This window comes from Arachis hypogaea, chromosome 18, assembly GCF_003086295.3.
Source record: "Arachis hypogaea cultivar Tifrunner chromosome 18, arahy.Tifrunner.gnm2.J5K5, whole genome shotgun sequence".
In the NCBI taxonomy this organism is placed as follows: domain Eukaryota; kingdom Viridiplantae; phylum Streptophyta; class Magnoliopsida; order Fabales; family Fabaceae; genus Arachis; species Arachis hypogaea.
The window spans coordinates 27,404,766-27,427,759 of NC_092053.1; the positions used below are offsets into that span (position 1 = coordinate 27,404,766).

General features: G+C 31.4%; 2 protein-coding genes, 1 long non-coding RNA gene and 1 other non-coding gene across 4 annotated transcripts; 1 reads left to right on the plus strand and 3 right to left on the minus strand.

Moving 5' to 3' along the window:
- Positions 1 to 1,989: 1,989 nt before the first annotated feature.
- Positions 1,990 to 2,717, minus strand: LOC140181330 (beta-galactosidase-like). The gene is made up of 4 exons (XM_072224869.1): positions 2,691 to 2,717; positions 2,411 to 2,498; positions 2,205 to 2,323; positions 1,990 to 2,100 (listed from the first exon to the last, which is right to left on the minus strand). The coding sequence occupies exons 1-4, from the start codon at positions 2,715 to 2,717 to the stop codon at positions 1,990 to 1,992; spliced, it is 345 nt and encodes a 114-aa protein (XP_072080970.1).
- A 143-nt stretch (positions 2,718 to 2,860) lies between these two features.
- On the minus strand, positions 2,861 to 3,873 carry LOC112772734 (uncharacterized). The gene is made up of 3 exons (XR_003187629.2): positions 3,752 to 3,873; positions 3,485 to 3,625; positions 2,861 to 2,983 (listed from the first exon to the last, which is right to left on the minus strand). It is a non-coding gene; the product is annotated as an uncharacterized lncRNA (long non-coding RNA).
- A 13,518-nt stretch (positions 3,874 to 17,391) lies between these two features.
- LOC112773267 (glutamate receptor 2.8-like) lies at positions 17,392 to 22,548 on the minus strand. The gene is made up of 5 exons (XM_025818346.3): positions 22,190 to 22,548; positions 20,079 to 21,313; positions 19,019 to 19,328; positions 18,276 to 18,679; positions 17,392 to 17,979 (listed from the first exon to the last, which is right to left on the minus strand). Exons 1-5 carry the CDS (start codon positions 22,467 to 22,469, stop codon positions 17,581 to 17,583), a joined length of 2,628 nt encoding a protein of 875 aa, XP_025674131.1. The 5' UTR covers positions 22,470 to 22,548; the 3' UTR covers positions 17,392 to 17,580.
- LOC112774812 (U5 spliceosomal RNA) lies at positions 18,088 to 18,200 on the plus strand. The gene has a single exon (XR_003189271.1). It is a non-coding gene; the product is annotated as a U5 spliceosomal RNA (small nuclear RNA).
- Positions 22,549 to 22,994: the final 446 nt, after the last annotated feature.

The following is a 22,994-nucleotide window of genomic DNA, read 5'->3' on the forward strand; positions in this document are numbered from 1 at the left end:
ATTAGACAATTTACATTCATTGTATCATTTTATTGATAACTCTGCTAGAAGGTTCACTAGAATAAAAGAAATTCCTTACTACTTGAAAGATTATCACTATGTGATAACCAACTTCAATTCACTGCTAGTGACAAATTATCTCATTCTTTGTATTCCTTCTAACAATGTTTGTCTTTTGAAAAATTAACACCAAAATACACTACAAAAAATTCATTTGAGACCATCGAATTTATCAAAAAATTCGCTGATAATTGTTTACAGGTATTATTTTTTTATCCGCCACTAATTACTTGTGGATTTAGCGGATTTAATGGCGAATATTAACTTTTAATTGGCGAAATTTTAGAGCATGTTACCGTCGGAGTTATTTTTTGGTAAATCCGACGGTAATCTTAAATTTTATTTTTTTAAAAAATTTGTTTAAAACTTCAATATATAATTTTAAATATTTATATTCAATAATTTTTAAACTAACAAAATTCAAAATTTTACAATTTTTCATAATAATTTGTCTATAATTTTTTGTTAAAAATGTACAAATAAGTTCACACATCAAAGTTTAAGAATAAACAAAAAATAATTTACTCGTGTATAGAAAAAAGTAGCACTATAAACATATACTTTAAATCCAGAAAAGATGAACTTACATAAGGTTCGATATAAAAAACAAGATAACTTATGGTGGCTAAGTAAATTGCATAGTTGAAACTCTATAGACAATAAAATATTGAAAAAAAATTAACTATACAAATGGTATGTCTATTTAAGATTCTAAATAATCAACTAACTTGCATATGTATAATTCTCAAATGGTATATCTATTTAAAATTATACAATTTCAACAACTTACAAATTTACTGTCTACAGGAGCATTTTCTGGAATAGCAGACCGTACACCTTCAATTACAAACTATAAACATAATCAACACAAACTATAAATATAATCAACATACAAATTATAATTAAACAAACAAATCAAAGTTCATATATTTAAATGAGTAAGTTGCAACAAACTTAGTAAAATTAACAACAATCAACTCAGCAAAATTAATTTCAGAAAATAATTAACTCAGAAACAATAAAATTAAAAAATTAACAACAATCAATAATAAGTCAATAATTAACTTAAAAAATTAATAAGTTAAAATTAATTCAGAGAATTAATAACAATCAATACTAATTAACTTAAAAAAATAATTAACTCAAACAACAATAAACTCAGAAAATTAACAACAATCACAACTAGAAAATGGATTAATACAGACAGATTTACAGACGGATTTAGCCTTTATTACAGACGAATTTTTGGTTACCGATGAAATTACCGACGGATTTTGTCCCTCTGTAAAAGCCCCGTCAGAAATTATTTACCGATGGATTTTTTTCCGTCGGAAAATTACAGACGGATTTTTACCAGTTACTGACGGATTTTCCCTCTGTAAATTCTGCATCCATTTTTTCGAAGGCGACGAACTTTTCGACGGATTTTCCGTCTGTAATTACAGACGGACTTTTCGACAGATTTTCCGTTTGTAATTTGAACTTTGGAAAATCATCTACACTCTGATTACAGACAGAAAATCCGTCTGTAAATCCGTCGGTAAGGTAAAATAATTTTTTTTTAATTTTTCTATTACAAAAATAAACCTATTTTCATACAAAATAAATATAAATTTAATAAATACAATTTTTTTTATCTATTTTGTATTCAAATATTTATAATATTTTAAAAAATAAACAAATTCATCGTATTATCAAACTAAAAAAAAAGTACTATAAACAAGCAAATTAATATAATTCAAAACATAAACAAAGTGTATTAATACATCAACTATAATATTAAGTAACAACCATACATCAAAGTGTGTTGATACATCAACTATAATTCATCACAAACAAATATTTAATTAAAAGAGTATGTAGTCAAATCTTATGGAATAAAAAATCTCTTGGCGTGTATATTTGCCAAGCCAAGCCAAGCTAAACAGATCATGCTGGAACTGCATAGGTTCTTCCTCTAAACGAGACAGTAGCATCGGTGGTAGTGTTGGCATTGGTTAAGAAGCAACTTGATGATTTGTTTGAGGCATACACAATGGCCTGAAATAATTATTTTTGAAAAGTAATTATTCATTATTGCTCTAATTCAATTAGAGGGAAAAAATAATGCAGAGTTGTAATTTTGTTTTTATGTATTTTGGTACCGTGATAGAGTTGCCAAAATCAATTTGGGAAACGTTCTCGTTTGTAAGACTCTCTTCCATTGACTTCAAAACCCTGTGGAGTTCTTTGAGGTGACCCCATTTTGGTTGAGCTTTGTTGCCTACATACAATAATTAATTAATTACTCAAGGATCATTTATGAAAAAATATTAGAAATAGAGATTCTTCTTGATCAATGTAATTTTACCATATTCATCAAGAGGAGCATCATAATCATATGAAGTGGCAATGTATGGTCCACCAGCGGTTCTATCAAAGTTAGTCCCACCATGATACTGACCAAAAATAAATATATTACATCAAACAAACAAATTTAGAGCATAAATGAGAGCAGAGAGAATGATAAGACATCGGACAAAATAATTCCTTTTGTGTGCATAAATAAAACAGGATAAATAATGAATGAAGTAGCAAATAAAACTAAAAGAAACCAAATTGCAAGGATGATGAACACGCTACAGCACAACAGATCCACACTTAACTATACCAACCATTTTTCTACTGTGTAATAAAAAAGAAAATCAAAAGGTAAATAAGTATTCCCAAACAGACATAATTGTTCCCCGGAAATAAGAGAAATGAATAAAATGCATACTACAACAACCACCAAATAGCAAGTGAAAAGGATGATGTCCAGAATAATAACTACCTGTGAATGCCCAACTATGAATAGCTTTGAATTTGTTACTGAATATATGTAATTGATCATTTCTGCCATATCATACAGGGCTAATTCCTGCTAGCTCCAATCCCAGAATTTCTATCAAGGGACCAAAGTTGAATCAATCACATGATGCACTGTACAAACTCTGGCTCTAACAATTTCAATAAAAATAATATACACTGAAAATGACAGTGAAATGAAAATATAAGTATCATGACAATTTAGAATATTTTCTCAAGATCAGTGATTATCAACAGTGTTGTGGAACTCAATTTGGTGCTAAATATAAGTAGCTTCAGCACTGAGAACAATTTAATAATTCTTATTTCAAACATATCAAAGTAAATAGAAAAGGCTTGATAGTATTCGGCACAAACCCTTTTACTATTAAATAATTGAATGATAAAACCTACTAAAGTGTGACCTTATTCATATCAATTGCAAATATTTTTCCCAATTCAAATTCAGAATAAATGAACATTTGGTTCTTAGTTTTGACTCATAATTATTTAGCACTGAACTTTATGCACTGATATTATTTTCAGTTTAATCACATACGTCGTCAGCATCTCTATAGGTCAAAGAAGAGCCACACACCTTATTCTTCACTGAATAAGACCTATGACCATGGCTCCAGCGTGTTCCACGCACATTTCCTACCCATACATCAAAACCTTGATCTGCAAGGATGAAGCTCAATGATTGTTCAGGAGTATTTAGAAACCATGCATCACCTGCCTGATCACGTCAAATAGCATCAACATATCAAAATGGAGATTCAATTAGATTGTTTAAAACTTCAAAAGGAAACTTCACTAAAGCCTGAACAAGTAAACTTGTAACATTAATCTATATATATAGTACCAGTTGGTGGGAGAATATTGGAAGAAGATGATAAAAGGGCAAAGCATGCCTGAAGCAATCAAAGAGATTCTTGTTGTTTAGGATCCACAAATATCATCATCAGATTCATCAAAAACCAAGGATAATTTCATTAGGGACTTTGATATAAAGCCTAATGTCATATTATATCACTCCCACAAGCAGAAGCAATAGCACAATTTGGTTATTACACTACATGAATTAGAAAGGAAGTAAAGAGCAAGCATAAAGGTTCATGAATCCTTTTGTTCATGAATCCTTCTATTTTCAATCAAGCAAATTCTAAAATCAAAGAAAGAAATAGTATCCTTCTTACAGAAGTAAAATAGTATCATGTTTCAATTTGACATTCAGAGCTTAATCAGAACAAAAAAGAGAAAGGAAAAGGAAAGCAAAGAGAACAAGGAAAGGGGATGCAATGAGAAAAGTGAATGGAATTGACTATCGACTAGCGAATTACCTGCATGTGCGAACAATAAGTGAGGAGAACATCCCAACTGATCCATCGCCAATGCCTAGCCTTTTCTGTTCTAGCACAGCCACTTCGACTTTGTTCCTGAATATTTGATAGAATAATAATAAACACCCTATATTGATCCTAGTAACCGCACAAAATTATTTTTTTAGTTAAAACTTAATTCATCCATCCTAAATTCCTAATTATACTTTCTTCGTAAGAGTGAGTTTGTTTTTTTAAGACCTGACAAGAAAGAAAGCTAGTATTAAGTATACTATGCACATTCCCTTCATGTCTCAGCTTTCTCTTCAATTTATCAACCTGTCAAGTTTGAAAACATTAATTTACTCTATGTACTGAAAATTTATTTCACTAATAAATTATCACATACATCTTGTATCAAAGCCATTTTCCTTTCTTGATTCGATCAACGCCCATTTTTCTGTGCAGCCATTGCTTTGCTCCCTCTACTTTCCATCTTGTCCTGCTTTGCACATTCAGAGATAGAATCTTTGAAAACCAGCAAAAAGAAAGAACTAGCTTGAGTCTCTGATATGTTTCTTATGACAAGTAAAAGAACCAAGCTTCCACTTTCCAGATTCGGATAATATTCAAAAGAGGAAGAGAAATTCTATCTGCCTACTACAGTTAAAGTAATTTAAGCATTGAAATCAAAACTCTTTTAGTGTATAGTGTATAACTGATTCTATCTTGCAAATTGCCTAAACAATAGAACAATGGGAGCATCAGGACCAACAAGCATGGCAATAGTTGGAACCATTAAACAATTGAGCCACAAAAGCAGAGTATGATAAACTAGCTAAAACTGGCGTAGAAAAATTGAGCCCTAAGGTTTATCGGCGTAATTTAAACAATGCATACCTGAATCAGCGTAATTTAAACAACTGCTGGTAGATGCTCTGGTTCTCTTTGAAGCAAGAACCGATTGGGATTGGGTCGAATTCCATCAATTCGCTTGCGACAGAGCGTGATAGAGCAGCGACGGTGACAGAGCAGCGACGAAAACAGAGCGTGACGACCTTGAGTCTGAAACGCCCACGAGAGAAGCGATATACCGGAGAGATAGAGAGAGGTCGACGTCGAGACCAGCCGTGAGAGAGGTGAGACTCAGTGAGCTTGAGGGTGAGAGTGGCGAGAGAAGAGCGAAGAAACTCAAAGGAGGGTTAGGGGTTCTTCGTCGCGGTTAGGGGTTCTTCGACGGAGGCAGTGCAAGCGCCGGCGACCGGCAACAATCTTCGTAGAGTGCTGTTAGGGGCTCTTCGTCGCGGTTAGGGGTTCTTCGTGGTGATTAGGGGTTTTTTGTGAGGCACAATGAAGAGACGGTTAGGGTACAGTAAGGCACAATGAAGACAGGTTAGGGTTAGCTAGGTTAATCGTCTTCCTGAGGCACAATGAAGACGGTGTTCATCTTCATGGAGTGCTTTGTAAATTGAGTAGAGAGAGAGAGAGGGGGTAGATTAGGTTAGAGTTATTTGTGAAGGGAGCTCGAGAGAGAGAGACGGGGTAGATTAGGTATAAGATTTTTTCCGGCGGAAAATTTTAAATTACAGACGGATTTTTCGTCTGTAATAATTTAATAAAATACAGTATTTTCGTCTATTGAATTACAGACGGATTTTCCGTCTGTAACTATTTTTCACGAAAAAAATTAATTTTTCCGACAGAATTATTGATGGATTTTCTCTTCCGTCTGTAATTTATGCTAATTCATTTTTTTTGTTTTTCGACAAAAAATCCCTCTAAAATTCCGTCTGCATTTCAGTGGGATAAAATCCGTCGGAAATATCCGTCTGTAATAACTAGTTTTCTAGTAGTGAATCAACAATAAGTCAATAATTAACTTAAAAATTAACAAGCTAAAATTAACTCAGAGAACTAACAACAACAATAAACACTAATTAACTCAACCAACAATAAACTCATAAAATTAACAACAATAAGTCAATAATTAACTTAAAAAATTAACAAGCTAAAATTAACTCAAAGAAGTAACAACGACAATAAACATTAATTAACTCAAACAACAATAAACTCAGAAAATTAAAAACAATCAACAATAACTCAATAATTAACTTAAAAATTTAACAAGCTAAAATTAACTCAGAGAATTAACAACAATCAACACTAGTTACCTCAGAAAATAATTAACTCAGACAACAGTAAACTCAGAAAATTAACAATCATCCAAAATACCATCAACTCAAAATAAATCCTAAATTACACCCTACCTGGCCTAATATTATTTAATTTGTAATTACACTAAATTAATATAACAAACCCAATCACACACTTCATTAAAAATTTTTAATCAATAATTTAACAAAATACCTAACAAAATTTTAAACAAAAAAAATATGAAAAAACACAAAACTATAAGAAAATTACCTCTGATGGTGACTGCAAAATGGTGGGAAGTGTGGTAGTGACAGGATGCAGCAGTGAAACCTACAATGGTGGAGCTAGAGTTTAGTAATATAACAAACAACCAAAAGGAAAAATGGACAACAACATTACCTTGTCGTGGTGGACCTCAGCCGTGGTAATAGCGATAAGGCGACGACCTTCGATCGAAGGCAACGGACACCAACAGCGGCGGTACAACGGAGGCTTTCACGATTAGAATCGCATTAAGATGTTTTTTTTAGAATTATGTCGGAACTGTAGAATTTATTAGAAATATATTCCGCTATTGAAAAATGTTTCCACCCATTTTATTTACTTTCTTTCATCTATATCGGATATCCAGATTTTGTCGAATCTGAAATAATTGTATTATTTCTATATTCTCAATTCAATATACATAGATAGATACCATATATCTATATCTTTTTTAAAGCCCCTTACTTCTATAATCTTTTTTATACAATTTGTAATACCCGAAGGGTCGATTTTTTTTTTTGTCTTAGTTTTTACCTTTCCGAAGGAAAACACGGGAATCTTTCATTATGATCTGGATTGGGTCTTTCTCTTTCTTTCAGTTAGTAATTGGGATATTCTTTTGATTATTTCAAATAAAATAGAAATTCGATAGAGATATCGAATTGATAATTACTTTTTAGAATTCATTCTGTATATAAATTGAGAATTCTTTATCTTATATAAATTCAATTAATTTAAGGATATAAATATATGGTTAAATTTATCCTGATAATCCAATCTTTTATAGATAGATTATGGATAGATTTATACATATTAACTCTTAATAGATAAGCATATTCTAAATTCTAGATACTATCTATATTAGTATATAATATATATTACTATATTAATGTATTAATATAATTACTGTAACTGTAATAGAATTATTACAAATTCTAAATGATAATAAATAAAAGAAATGAAATATATTTTTTTTCTAATTTTATTTTAATATTCTATTTGTAAAAATTGAATTATGACATATTCATTATGTTCGGAATAGCAAATTCCAAACTGTTCACAGAGACTCAAGCAACAGTGACGATGAAAATCTATGATGCAATGTGGCTTACTGGTGGCGACAGCAAGTCTAGGTGGTGGCGGTGCACCCTTTTTCAATGGACCAGAGGAAGAGAGATGAGAGAGAGAGATGAGAGAGAAGAGAAGAGAGAGAGAGTTTGCAGAAGTGAAGGAGAAGGATTTTACGTTTGAATTTTATCTCAAATTTACCGTCGGATTTACCAGTAAAAAAATCCTTCGGTAAGTCGTTAGTCATTGCCTAAACGATGCGTTTCACTAAATCCTTTTACTGTCGGAATTTTTCATCGAAAAATCCCACGGTAAATTTGGCACTACTAAAATTAGTTTTTGCGCCTCTATTTACCATCGAATTTAGTGGCAGAATTTTAAATTCGACTGTAACTTATTTGAGGGACGAATTTTTAGTCGTAACTGTCGGAAAATTCGCCGCTAAATCCAACGGTAACGTCTGTTGCTAAATCCGACGATACTCAGCATTTTTCTTGTAGTGTTACAGATCTCTTTCCTTGCAATTTTGGTCAATTCGGAATGTAGCATAGCACCTATGAAGAGGCTACTGTTCAACCTTGCTGGAGAGAGGTGATACAAGCTGAATTGAAAGTCTTAGACCAAAATCAAACTTGGGTGCTCACTACACTTTTAAAGGACAAGAAAGTTGTTGGGTGCAAGTGGGTTTTTCGTGTCAAGTTCAATTCAAATGGTTCAATTCAGCGGCACAAGGCCATATTGGTAGGCAAAGGGTTCACTCAAGTACAGGGCATGGACTATGCAGATACTTTCAGTCTAGTGGTAAAAATGACCACTCTTTGAGTTATCTTGGCAATTATAGCAGCTAAGAGTGGCACCTCAAGCAGCTGAATGTGAATTCTGCATTTTTACACGGCGACTTGGACAAGAAAGTCTACATGAAGCTTTCATCCGGATTGAACACCTCCTAACCAAGACTTATTTGCAAGCTACAAAAGTTTTCCTATGGCTTGAAGCAAGCTAGCAGACAGCGGAGCATCAAGTTGGCCCAAACACTAGTTGCTATAGGCTACAAGAAGTGTGTTGATGATCATTCCCTCTTTGTTTTAACCAAAGTAGAGGAATTTACTACCATCCTTGTGTGTGTTAATGATCTAGTTTTGGCTGATGATGACATTGTTGAAATTGATGCAATTAAAGGGATCTTAGATGCCAAATTCAAAATCAAGGATCTTGGTGATTTGAAATATTTCATAGGAATGGAAGTACACCACCAATATGCTTAAGGACTTTGGGTATCTTGCATGTTTCTCTCTCAACTCCAATGGACTACACAAGAACTCATAAGCTATCAAAGGAATCTGGCACTCCTTTACTAGATTGCACAATTTATATGCAGCTTGTTGGGAGGCTGCTTTATCTCACAAATACTACATCTGATATTTCTTATGTAGTGGCTAGATTAAGTCAATTCCTAGACTCTACTACCACTGCTCACTTAGATACTGCTTTTTTGGTCCTAAAATATCTTTAAAAAAAACATCCCAAGGTTTATTCTTTCCTTCAGTCTCGGATTTGCATATTTCTGAATTCTTTGATACCGATTGAGCCACATGTACCGATACAAGATGATCAATTTCTGGAGATTGCTTCCTGCTTTGGGGGGGGGGGGGACTTAATAAGCTGGAAGAGCAAGAAGCAAACCACAGTGCCTAGATCTTTAGTCGAAGCCGAGTATAGGTTGCTTGTTGCAGCCACTTGTGAAGCAAGATGGCTATCTTTCCTTATGACATTCATTGATAAGCCTCTTTAGAAGCCAATTACCATCTTTGGTGAAATCAATCCGCTATTCACATTGCACATAATCCCATTTTTCATGAGAAAACGAAGCTATAGAGGTGGACTGCCAAATTGTGCAAGAACAATTTCTTTTTGGACTCATTCATCTCATGCTTGTCAGTAATAAAAACTTGTTAGCAGATTTTTTCACCAAAGTTTTGCCCTGGGTCCCTTTTCTGCCAATATTATCAAGCTTAAATTGTGAGATTTATACAATCCTAGCTGGCGGGAGGGTGTGACGTGATTCTTATACATTTGAATATAGAATTATTTATTTAATTAGCTTAGGTGTCAAATTAGTTAGCTATTCTTCAATCAGTTAGTAGTTTGTTACAGTTTTAGTGCAATCAGTTATTTAACACGTGAAATATAGCTATGTGTGGCTGAGATATAAGGAACACTTGTATAGTTAGCTAGGTTTTCTCATTTTCTCTTTTCACTCAAATAAAAAGCTCCATTTTCTTCTCTCGACTTTCTTTAATTTTCTCCAATTCAATTAAACATTCTCTCTGCCAAATTCCTCTGTAGCTTGTAGATTGTTCAGATAAGGAATTTGCACACGTTATCATGTGAAATAAAGCTAGAATTAAGCCCAATCAATTTATATTAGTTAAATAATTTGTTCATTTGTTTTCTTAAATAAATATAGAATCCTGCCTTAGGTTCTTGTAGTAACTTATTAGTAAGCAATAAATTCTTAAACAAGGTTAAGTTCTATGAGATCATTAGCCTGCTGGATTGGAAGATACCATAAGAAAAAAAATTAGAATGAAGTATAGTATTCTTTAACAAAAAGGATCTTGTATTGAAATGAGAAAAAAATGTAAAGAAAGAAGAAGAAACAACAATTAATTTGTAGGCCACATGCTTGAATTATGTAATTGTATGTTGATTAAAAAATTAAATCAATTTGCACCACTTCATATAGACTAGAATCTTCATGAAACATAGTTAAAAAATTGATGAAGCAAAGTTTTAGTTGAATACAACAATCATCAATTTGCTGGAAGCTAATCATTTTGGGAGCTTGAAGAATTTTCAAGATATTCATAGTTGTGCTGAAAATTATAGAGTTCCAACTAAGAAAAGTCAAATAAATAAGATATTGAACTTACTTATTTGAATAGTCAATGTTAAAAGTAAAGTTGGCCAAGTATGTGTATTCACTGCCAATTAAAAAGTTGAAAGAGTCATGAATTATTAGCATCAACCTTTGCCTATATAAAGGCCATATGTACGTATGTTTGTATGTGCGTTTTCTTGAAAAAAATGAGCATGATTTCTCAAAATTAGAAATGTTCCTCTATTCTTTTATTTTATTATGAGTGTTGGTGAGTTTCAAAGATTGAAAATATGATAGTGTCATTTATGTGAGTGAGTAATCTAGAGGCAAATCAATTGTGGATATTGTATTTATATTTGGTATCAAAGCTGGTTAATCCAGTGCCAAGTATTTGAGAGTTTGAGGTGTGGAAGAATTCTCACATAGTTGTTTGTTCATGGAATCAGTATGGCTAAGACTTTCAACGTTATGTGGTTTGGTATCAAATTAGATAGAAACTCGATTATAGTTACTAGGAGACTTTGATATCTACCCATTTGAAGGCTCAGAACCTGTGAAATTTTATTGAACCGGGTTCACAAGAAGGATCTGATTTTGCCAATAGAGGAGAGATCAATCAGCGCTATCTCAAATTTATCAAGGTGTTAATTATACAGTGTTTGACAAAATAACAAATGGCAAAAATACAAAAGAAGCTTGGAACACATTGAAGTTATCGTACAAAGGTGTATATAAAGCCTAGAAAGCAAAGTTACAGTCTTTGCAAAGAGAATATGAAAGGTACGAGATGTGTAACTCATAAATTGTTGAGCAATATTTTACTCGTGTTATAGATCTTGTCAATAAGATGAGATTCTATGAAAAAGGTATGTCCGACAGTAAAGTGGTGGAGAAAATTCTTTGCACCATGCCAATTAAGTATGACCATGAGATAACTACAATACTAGAGTCCCACGATATAGATACCATGATGATTGCAAAGTTGCAAGGAATCATGAAAATCCAAATCAGCATAATATTGGAGAAGTACGAAAAATCAACCGAAAAAGTCTTGAAAACCGGGTGATTTTAAACAATGTTACAGAATTAGGCCGTACACAAGAAGGACACGAGGTCATGGTATTAATTTTCAAAGTAGCGGAGAAAAGGTTTTAGAGGAAGAATTAGCGGAGAAAAAGTTTTAGAGGAAGAAGTCGCAAAAATTACAACCGTGAAAGTTATAATAATTTTGCACTGCCTAATCAAGTAAGAGATGGAACAAATTTTAGGTCTGTCAACCGAGGAAGAGGTCGAGAAAATTTTTATTAAGAACAAACCAATTTCAACTGTTTTATTGTAGAAAATATGGACACAAAATAGCATATTGCATATTCAAAACATGTTACAGAAAATCAGCATCAAAATACTGAATCTAAATACTCAAATTTTATTTTTTACAAGTAATTCATGTGTTGAAGATAAAATATATGGTACATGAATAATGCTTATAGTAATCATATGTTTAGTAGAAAAGAATTATTTTCTTCACTAGATGATTTAGTCAAACTATTATTGAAGTTAGTAATAGTACATAGATTCCTATTGAATGAAAAGAGCAATACCAATTAGACTGAAGGATGATTTTCTGAGTTATATTTTTTATGTTTTCTATGCTCCTGAACTTGATTACAATTTATTGAGTATGAAAAAGTTAAGTGAGAGGGGATATAAGATGATAACTTATCGTGGATATTGCATTGTATTTGACAACAACAGAAGGTTTATAGATAAAGTAAAGATGACTTTAAACAGAATGTTTTTATTGAAAATTCAACATGTTAATCCCTCTTGCATGAGTTCTGTGATACTTGATGATGACTGGCTATGGCATATGCGGTTTGGACATTTTTATTTTTCTAGCCTAAACTACTTGTTAAGAAAATGACTTTTTTCTGGTCTACCACGAGTTCATATTCCTAATTGTGTTTGTGAAATTTTTTAACTAGAAAAGAAGTACAAAGATCCATTTCCTGTAGAAAAGTCATGGAGAGCTAGAAGATTGCTTGAAATTGTGCATTCATATATTTGTTTTATTGAAGTTCCAAACAATGGTGGTAACAGGTACTTTATTACTTTTATTGATGTTTTTAGTATATATACATGGTATACTTTCTAAAGTAGAAATTAGAAGCATGTGATACCTTCAAGGCATTCAAAACATTTGTCGAAAAACAAAGTGACTATAAAATCAAAATCCTTAACACAAACATAAGAACAGAATATATTGCATGTTTAGATTACTTTAAGCAATACAGAATTCAACACCAATTAATAACTAGATATAATTTTCAACAAATGGAGTTGCTGAAAGAAAGAATAGAACCATCATGGATATGGTCAGATTTAGTTAAAGTCAAAATAAATGCTTAAAGAATTTTGGACAGAAGCAATCGTGATAGCAGTACATATTTTAAACAGGTCCCAACGAAGAGTGTTCGTGATAAAACTTCTGAAGTAGCTTGGAGTGGAAAGGGTCTTCCATTCATTATTTCAGAGTCTTTGGGTATATTGCTTATGCCCATGTTCCATATCAATTAAGGAAGAAGTTAGATGACAAAGACGAGAAGTGTATCTTTATCGGCTATATCACAGAGTAAAAGCATACAAATTGTATAATCCAGAATCAACAAAGGTGATCATCAGCAGAGACATGATATTTGACAAAAATGACATGTGAGATTGGAACACAAAAACAAAAAAAACAGCCGATTGTAATTCCAAATACGCGTAATGAAGAAGAAGAAGAAGAAAGACAACCAAACACAATTGAACAACCAAAATCATCTAAAAGACCTCAAAGAGAGCGGCTCCGCTAGATTAGTAGATTATAAAGTTAGCAATGACAACGATTCATCCGATGAAGAAATCATAAATTTTGCTTTATTTTTAGATTGTGACCCGTTGAATTTTGAAGAAATCTCTAGAGACAACAATTGAAAGAAAGCAATGGATGAGGATCGGAGATTCATGCCATTGAGAAGAATGACACATGGGAGCTGACAGATTTACCTACATATAAGAAGTTGATTGAAGTAAAGTGGGTTTACAAAACTAACTATAAACCCAATGGTAAAGTTGATCGTTTCAAGGCAAGATTAGTTATTAAGGGATACAAACAAAAGCCAAAATACATCAAATGATGTTAAGTCTGCATTTCTAAATAGCACTTTAGAAGAAGAAGTGTATGTTGAGCAACTTGCAAGATATGAAGTTCCAGGAGAAGAAGATAAAGTTTATGGGTTGAAGAAAGTTTGTACAAATTAAAACAAGCACCAAGAGCGTGGTATAAGAAGATTGATTCTTATTTCATTCAGAATGGTTTCAGAAGATGTCCATTTGAGCATACTCTTTATATCAAGTGTGTTGAATCTGAAAATATATTGATCGTGTGCCTTTATGTTGATAATTTGATCTTTACTAGCAAGAATTGGAAGATAATTGTTGAATTGCATAATTCAGGGAAGCTATGATAAAAGTACTTTGAAATGACGGATATGAGTTTGATGTCTTACTTTCTTGACATTGAAGTCATTCAGAAAGATGATAGAATTTTCATTTCACAGAAAAAATATGCAAATGATATTTTGAAGAAATTTCATATAGATAATTCGAAACCAATTCCTACTCCAGTTGAAGAGAAATTCAAGTTGCTAAAAGAAGATAAAGGAAGAGAAGTAAATGCTACTTATTACAAAAGTTTGATTGGAAGTCTAAGATACATAATTGCAACCAGACTAGGTGCTGTATTTGGAGTTGGATTGCTTAGCAGATTTATGGAAGAACCTTATTCCAACCACTTGCAAGCAGCAAAAAGAATTCTTCAATATATTAAAGGTATTTTAAATGATATTTAGTGTGGAAATACTAATGAAGTGAATCTTGTTAGTTACACTGATAATGATTGGGGCGGAGATATAGAAACAAGAAAAAGTATTTCAGGATTTGTATCTTATGATGGCTCTGATCTGGTACAATTTCATTATCATCGAAAAATAATCAGTAGTAACATTTTCTACAGCAGAAGCAGAATATATAGCTAAAACAGCGAGTTGTGCAACACAAGTAGTTTGGTTAAGAAGAATTTTTGAAGAATTGAATGAGAAACAAAATACTCGAACAACAATATTTTGTGATAACAAGTCAGCTATAACACTTTGCGAAAATTCAGTATTTCATGAAAGGTCCAAATATATTGATATTCGATTCACAAAATTAGAGAGTTGGTGAATAAGAAAGAAGTTGTGATCGAGTTCTATCCTATAGAAGAACAAATTACTGATATATTTATAAAGCCATTGAAGATCGAACTATTTTACAAGTTGAAGAAGATGTTTGAAATGATTAATTCTGCAAATTTGATTTAAGAAAAACAATGTTGATTAAAAAAAATTAAATTAACTTGCACCACCTCATATGAACTAGAATCTTCATAAAACATGGTTAAAGAATTGATGAAACAAATTTTTAGTTGAATACAACTATCATCAAATTGCCGGAAGCTAATCATTTTGCAAGTTTGAAGAATTTTTAAGATATTTATAGTTATGCTGAAAATTATAGTGTCAACTAATAAAAGTCAAATAAATAAGATGTTTAAGTTGTTTATTTGAAGGTGAATTCTATGATGTAGAAATAATTTTTTTTTACACATGAAGAAATGAACGTGGCATAGGTTTAGGAGTGACACATATCTCTTGCTATTATTATTTTGTTCAGATGTGACAAGACAAATGCATCAAAGTTCAGATTTTGTCTTTTTTTTAATTAAATATTAATGCTAATAAAACTTTAATTACATATATATTTTTGTTGTATTGGGCAAAAAAAATTGGGCCAAAAAAAAAACAATAATGTTTAAACTGTAATGGATTACTATTAAAGATATATATTTTATTGCGTTTACTTTATCAATAAAATTAATTAGTTTTTATTAAATATTTAAGTATGCATAAATAATATTAAATACTACAAACAATAAATATTAAAAAAATAAATATTTAAATTCAAAATTTAATCTCTAAATTATTGTGTATAATACTAAATTTTTCTTACATTTTGTATAAGAAATTAACAAGTGTTATTTTTATTTTGTGAGAGTACCTTTAAAAAAAAATTGTCAATAATATTAAATTTTTCTTACATTTTGTATAAAAAATTAACAAGTGTTATTTTTTTTTGTGAGAATACCTTTAAAAAAAATTTGTCATTTGAGTTATGAATTAGTTAAAAAAATTCTTTAGTTCATGAATTATTTATTTTTTAAATTAATTTATAATATTTTAATTTATAGTATGAATGATAATTTATTTAAAATTATAAATGTAACAACAAAGTTAAATTTAAAAAGATGAGAGAAAAAAAACTTAAAAAACAAATCTGGAGTGTGAAATATAATCCAAATTATTTGGTACGTATGAATATTTTTTTAAATGTTCAATATTAAAAATTATTTTATATGTATGAATATTTATTTATGTTCCAATTTTGCATATGAATATTTTTTTATCTTTCTAAATTTAACTTTGTTGTGATATTTGTAATTCTAAATAAATTATCATTCCTACTATAAATCGAAATATTATAAATTAATTTTAAAAAATAAATAATTCATGGACTAAAGAATTTTTTTAACTAATTCATAAATCAAACGACAAATTTTTTTAATGGTACTCTCACAAAATAAAAATAACACTTGTTAATTTTTTATACAAATTATAAGAAAAATTTAGTATTATTGACAAATTTTTTTTAAAGATACTCTCACAAAATAAAAATAACAGTTGTTAATTTCTTATACAAAATGTAAGAAAAATTTAGTATTATACACAATAATTTAGAGACTAAATTTTGAATTTAAATATTTATTTTTTTAGTATTTATTGTTTGTAGTATTTAATATTATTTATGCATACTTAAATATTTAATAAAAACTAATTAATTTTATTGATAAAGTAAACACAATAAAATATATTTCTTTAATAGTAATCCATTACAGTTCAAAAATTATTATTTTTCTTTGGCCCAATTTTTTTGTCAAATACAAAAAAATATATCTATAATTAAAATTTTATTAGTATTAATATTTAATTAAAAAAAAGGACAAAATTTGAACTTTGATGTATTTGTCTCATCACATCTGAACAAAGTAATAATAGCAAGAGATAGGTGTCAGTCCTAAACCTATGCCACGTTCATTTTTTCATGTGTAGAAAAAAAATTATTTCTACATCATAGAATTCACCTTATTTAAATAGTCAAAGTTAAAAGTAAAATTAGCTAAGTATGTATATTCACCGCTAATTAAAAGGTTGGAAGAGTCATGAATTTATTAGCATCAACCTTTGTCTATATAAAGGCCATATGTACGTATGATTGTATGTGTATTTTTATTAAAAAAAATCAACATAGTTTTTCAAAAATGTTTCTCTGTTTTTTTATTTTATTGTGAGTGTTGGTGAGTTTGAGATATCGAAAAGAAAAAGTCTAGGGGCAGTAATTTTATCAAATTCTGGTCAACATGTAACCATCAAAGAAGAGTGAGCCATTTGATGAAATCAAATATTAATCTCACACCATTAAAAGCCTCATTGATGGCTATTTGATGGCTATAAATCCTAAATGTTGCTGCCCTTAGCATTCCTCTATTGAAAATATGATAGTATTGTTCATGTGAATGAGTGGCTCCGAGACAAATTAATTATGGGTGTTGTATTTACATTGTACATGTACATACATAAGCGCAGTTACTAGTTAGTTAGTTAGATAGATAGATGATAGTGAGAGCAAAATAGAAGTTGAAACACATGCTTATTATATACAGGCACCTATTGCATTAACCATGATTGATCTTATCAACTCCATAATTTTGAAACAGAAATACAACAGATGATAGAGACGTAAAGACTAAGGTCTATTTCATTATCTGTACAATCTCCTACATCAAATTGAAGTAATACATATAGTTCATCAAGCTTGAGGACGTTGCATAACATGTGAATCTGAATCTGGAGAGTTCACAGGACTTTCTGCAACATGACTATCTTTTCTTGAGAGTCGTCTCTTGGCTTGTCCCCATTGTTCAATCACCGCCGAGGTTAACCACCCGATAGTCTTCTGATCATGGTTCGAACCATTGGTGCCGGTGACATAAATCAAGAGGGCAATTGTTGATGTACCTGCTGTCAAAGTGAATAAGGCCCAGAAGCTGTTTGGGCTAAGACTCGCAGTTTCGCCGTCCGGTTCAGACTCTTCACATTTCTCTGATGCAAGCATTCTGTTCTCCAGTTCCCTCTGTTTTCCGGATTCAAACAAATCCAACAGTGCTTTGTTCACAAGTGGAAGGTATGGAGATCCTTGCGGAAAAGCCTGCAAACATCCAACACAACACAGATCACCAGAAACTTAAATTTTTAGTATTAACAAAGCAACAACCAAATTCTAAAGAAGCAATCCAAGATGCATCAAATTAAAAAGTGTCATGCATTGTGCACAGAAATAACTGTTCTTTTGTCTTCTACTTAAGAATAAGGTGTGCACATTGCATAAAGTGGTATAGGCTAATTTTTTAATTTGATAGATCTTGGATTGCTTCTATAAAATTTTGGTTGTTGCTTTATCAGAAACCAATCGGTGGCGAGAATTTGTAGTGGAGAAGCTCATACGAAACCAAATCCTCCGATTTTATACATCGGCCCGGCTTGAATAAACTCTTTACAGTACTTTGCAAGGAAAATCTTGGCCCCAGGAACTTCAATAAAGACAGCTGCTATTTCTTTTCTTCTGAGAGCTTCAGCGAACTCTTCATGTGATCTAAATTGCCTTATGTTTGCAGGGTTAAAGTGTAGAACATCATGAAGATAATTTTTCAAGAAAGATCCAGTACTGTATCCAACCATGGCATTGTTATTTCTTAACTGATCAACATCACCTATTGTTGGTTCAAGTCTTTCAACTGTTAGCATGCTGGTTAAGTTGGCTGTGTATGTCTGCATTATAATGAGGGCCACAAACAACCACACCACCATAGCCACCCTTGATAAATTGTTGTGTAATTTATCTCCTATGTCTATGTTCAGTCACAGTAAAGAAATCATGTTATTTGCAAAGAAGTTACAACTTAATTTATCACTAAACTAATTAGTCCCTCGACGATACACGCCATATCAGTTCTTGAAAGATATCTATTTGATTCTTTATTTTCTGTAAGTTCAATATATTATTTGATGCTAAACACATCTTTTAAAGACTAAACTAATGTTACCAATACAAACATGTTTTTTACTAAATTTATGTCAAAATTCTTTTGAGGGACCAAACCGATATTGCATATATTTTGAGGTGACTAATTAAATAGCTAATTTTTCTAAAATCATAGGAAATAAGTTTAAAGGGTTCTGAATGTTACCATTTAAGTTTACGAGAGGGGTCATTGCCAACCAAGCAATGTTGCCATATTGTTTGAGTATGGAGCCCTTGAGTTCACAGAAATGCTTTCTTTCTAGCATCCATAAAACAAAGACATTGTAGATAATCACTAACACTATTAGGATCCACATTGTCTTTGTGAAAGGCTTCACAAACAGCCAAGCTCTGTGTCCTGTTTTTGATTTCAAAGGGACTACCATCACCACTCCAGGATCAGTGTATGGCTGAGTGAATTCGGCATACTGGTACCGGTACGAGATTATTGTTACATCAATTACTGCATCAAAATTCTGCTTCATGCCATTTGAAAGAGTACAATAACAGAAACAAGTGAGTGTCATTAAGTAATGTTTTTAGAAAAGTTACGTTCATGTTAATAAGAAAGTTTATATCAGACATAAACTACACTATTGGAGAGAGATAAGTTAATAGATTAAGTAAAAAAAAAAAATCACAAAATAGGTCAAATGAATCTTTCCAAATGCCATTCACCTTTAAAATTCCAACATGCAAGAACAAACCAAACAAACCAAATTCGTTCCTGAAAAATAACTCATTTTTTAAATTAGTCTTCAACAAATTTTGTTAATCATAATAGTTCCTAAAAATTATAATCGTAAATCGAATTGATTTTTACATCTATTAGATAATGATATATCACGTTAAATGTCATGTGGTATGTTGACATTAAAGGCTAATACCATGTGTTACAAAATGATTGATTTTTAACGTGACATTAAATGCCATTTGGTTGACAAATCATTTTGTGACATATGGCATTAACTGCTATGGTATGATGCTACATAATACTTAATGTAACACGTTATCATCTAATGAATAGAAGGACTGATTTGACTTACGACTGTATTTTTAGGAATCAATATGACTAATAAAATATTTCAGAGACTAATTTGAAAAAAGAATTCTTTAAATGACCAATTTGAATATTAACCATTAATTTGTCACATTATATGGGGAATCTGCAACTTAAAAATATCATGCAAGAACGACATAAAAATATTCAATACTTAACTTATTACCTTCAAATAAATTTGCCTCACCAACTCATCATAAGTATCATTGAAAGCATAGAACTTGTATGGAACATGGTAGGGCATCAAGTCCATAGTTGCTTTGAAAAGATCAATAGTGAATCCCTGGAATTGATCATGAGTTATGTTTATAAATTGTTTCAATGTGGACAAAGCAGGGACCCCAACTCTTAATGGCTTCTCAATTGTTGGTAGGGCCCACCCTCTTGGAGTTTCCCAAGGTCTACCTGGCCACATAACCTGTCCTAGTTCCTTCATTGAAGAACTATAACTAACATCATGTTGACCAATATTGCTTGAAAATCCAAGTCCATTTGACCAAAAACCAATCTCCTTGTATCCCTTCCCAATCACATTGATGATTTGAAAAGTCTGTGTAGGATCTAAGGTATGATCATTGAATTGAATTCTTCCCTTTAGGCCAAGAAAATTACTATGCAAAATCTTGTTCATCAGGAATTTGCCACCTTCATTATTGTTGGTTTGACTCATGGCTAGAGCCAGAGTCCATGCAGCATCATAAGCATGTGCTGCAAAAGTTCCTGGCTCATTGTTGAGTTCTTGCGGGTAATCTAGGCTAAATTTTCGACGAAATTTCCGGTAGAAATCCTCATGTTTTTTCCTATTTTCTTGGAAATAGCTCTTGACTCCAATGATTCCTTGCATTGACGAGATAGTTGAAGCATTTAAGGAATGAACAAGGCTTGTAAAAGGGTCAGTAATGATCCAAACATAGTCCTTCCCAACCATATCCATTTTTGACGCAGTTTCGAAGAGGTTTATGGCCAAATTGAGGGACAAACTAACAACAAAGACTCTACAATGGCCTTCTCTAAGATTCTCAAGATCTTTGGACAGTGAAGAGGAAGGAAAAGGAGGAACACTCAAGAGATTACTTATTGTGATACCTGCTTCAGTGAGTGCTAAATAGATATTGGATAAAGATTCTGTGGATGAAGCATCTTTGTCTTCATAAATTATGTTGACACTGTACCAATCCCATGATTGAACAATAGCAGATATTGCTTTCATTTGTTTTAATGCATTAGGTGAAGTTTGAACCATGAAGGGCCATTTTGATGTTGCCCAATTTGGAGTTACATCTGCTAGGGATAGAAGAGGTGTCATGTTTTGGTTGCAAAGTTCAGCTATTAATGTTGTTTCTTCCCACGTTTGTGGACCTATAATTGCTTGCACTTGCTCTTTGTCAATAAGGTCCCTTGCTGCAAAACAAAATCAATTAGAATTGGATGATTAATTAGTTATGATTATTAATGTTATTATTTATTTTTTGGTTGAAATAAATCCAAAGATAACAGTGGTTAGGACTTATTTTAAGCCTTTTTATCTGTACTTTGTGCTATGTCTGTTTGCATATTTAGCTCTAGACAAATAATTCAATGAATGAATGTATATTTCTATTTCTCCAAATCACAAGTATTCTTTACAAGAGGTGATTATGGCAAGACTAATTTTCTTAACAAATGAGATTGGCCAAAGTGGAAGGTACTCTTCCCTTAACTAAAGTGTATTTAGGATTGAGTTTTGAAAATGGAACAGGATTTTTTTTATTGACACATTTAATACTCCTTTTAGGACTTCTATTGGTCTAGACATGTTATTTGGATTTTTGATAACACAATTTAATAAAGGAACCCCATAATTCGTAGGTTTAACTACTTAATATCTATTGTATATAATGAAGATTAGCAAAATTCGGTGTATAATTTTCTTCTAAAATATTTTTATTTATATTTATGAGTTTAATTTTGATGCATAAATACTATAAAACGTTTTATATAATCATCCAAACATATCCGATTTTTTAGATGCTATTTACACTATCAATTTAAACAGTAATTATTTTGACTTATGTAAGTGAATACACGTGTAAAACTTCTTTTTACTTACAGTACATAAAAATTAAATTCTTATACTAATTTACTATCATACACACTTAATAAATAAAATAATGGACTAAGAGACACGTCCTAGTGTTTTTGATTTGAATGGTATAGAGCATACAAAATTAGTGTGATCCATCAAGTATATAGTATATACCCAAATATTAAAGAATCTGAGAGTTAAGAAATATGAACCTGCAAGAGCAGCTTTAAGGGGATCCCCATGAGAGTCCCTTATGTGAAGACCAAAGCTTCGATTGGTGTAATGATAGAAATCCTCCAATGCCATCTTAATAGCCACTATTTCCTCTTTTCCACTTCCATCATTATAGTCTGCAACAACTCCTACTATGCCCTTTTTCACATCCATGCTAGCATCACCCTCATGAAATTTTGTTGCTGTTCCTAACACTATTTTAACCATATTCATACTAATAAGACAAACGAGAGGAACAAATTTATGCATACTTTCCATAATAGCAATATTATTACCCTCACTTGGTGCTTATTATCCATATATATTCCTTTTTATAGGAAAAGAATAGCTAACAAAATTAAACAATTTTAGAGTGAGAAATTTTCAGGTAAAGTTAGAGGGCATCTTATGGTATATGTTGTTGCATATTAATTGGTACCTTCATATTATTTTAGCTATAAAATTTTGTAGTGAGATTCACATAAATATTTTAAAAAAATCACATACCTTAATCTAGGATGGACAGTTAGAGAGAGATGACATAATATCATATAAAATGTACAAACTATAACATAATATTCCTCATTGTATTGCATTTCACTAATTGTAATAGTTGAATAGTAATAAAAGGTTTTGGAAACATCAATGCCAAGCAAGCGCCACGGCAGAAAGGCACTTAAAAAATAATAAAAATGTGGCGTATGTTACTGAGCATAACTCGTTAAAAGGGGATGAAGTGAAGGAGAAAATTCCAAAATCTAATTTTGTCACGTAATGACACACGTAATAACACTAGGTACTTTT

Excerpts from the sequence above, each read along its gene's own strand:
- LOC140181330 (XM_072224869.1), bottom strand. The coding sequence starts at position 2,717 with ATGGTTGGTATAGTTAAGTGTGGATCT. Across the intron at positions 2,324-2,410 it reads TGCTCCTCTTGATGAATATG|GCAACAAAGCTCAACCAAAA; the intron begins GTAAAATTACAT and ends TATTGTATGTAG. Across the intron at positions 2,101-2,204 it reads ATTTTGGCAACTCTATCACG|GCCATTGTGTATGCCTCAAA; the intron begins GTACCAAAATAC and ends TAATTATTTCAG.
- LOC112773267 (XM_025818346.3), bottom strand. The coding sequence starts at position 22,469 with ATGGAAAGTATGCATAAATTTGTTCCTCTCGTTTGTCTTATTAGTATG. Across the intron at positions 21,314-22,189 it reads CCTTAAAGCTGCTCTTGCAG|CAAGGGACCTTATTGACAAA; the intron begins GTTCATATTTCT and ends TTTGTTTTGCAG. Across the intron at positions 17,980-18,275 it reads AAATCGGAGGATTTGGTTTC|GCTTTTCCGCAAGGATCTCC; the intron begins GTATGAGCTTCT and ends GGATGTTTGCAG.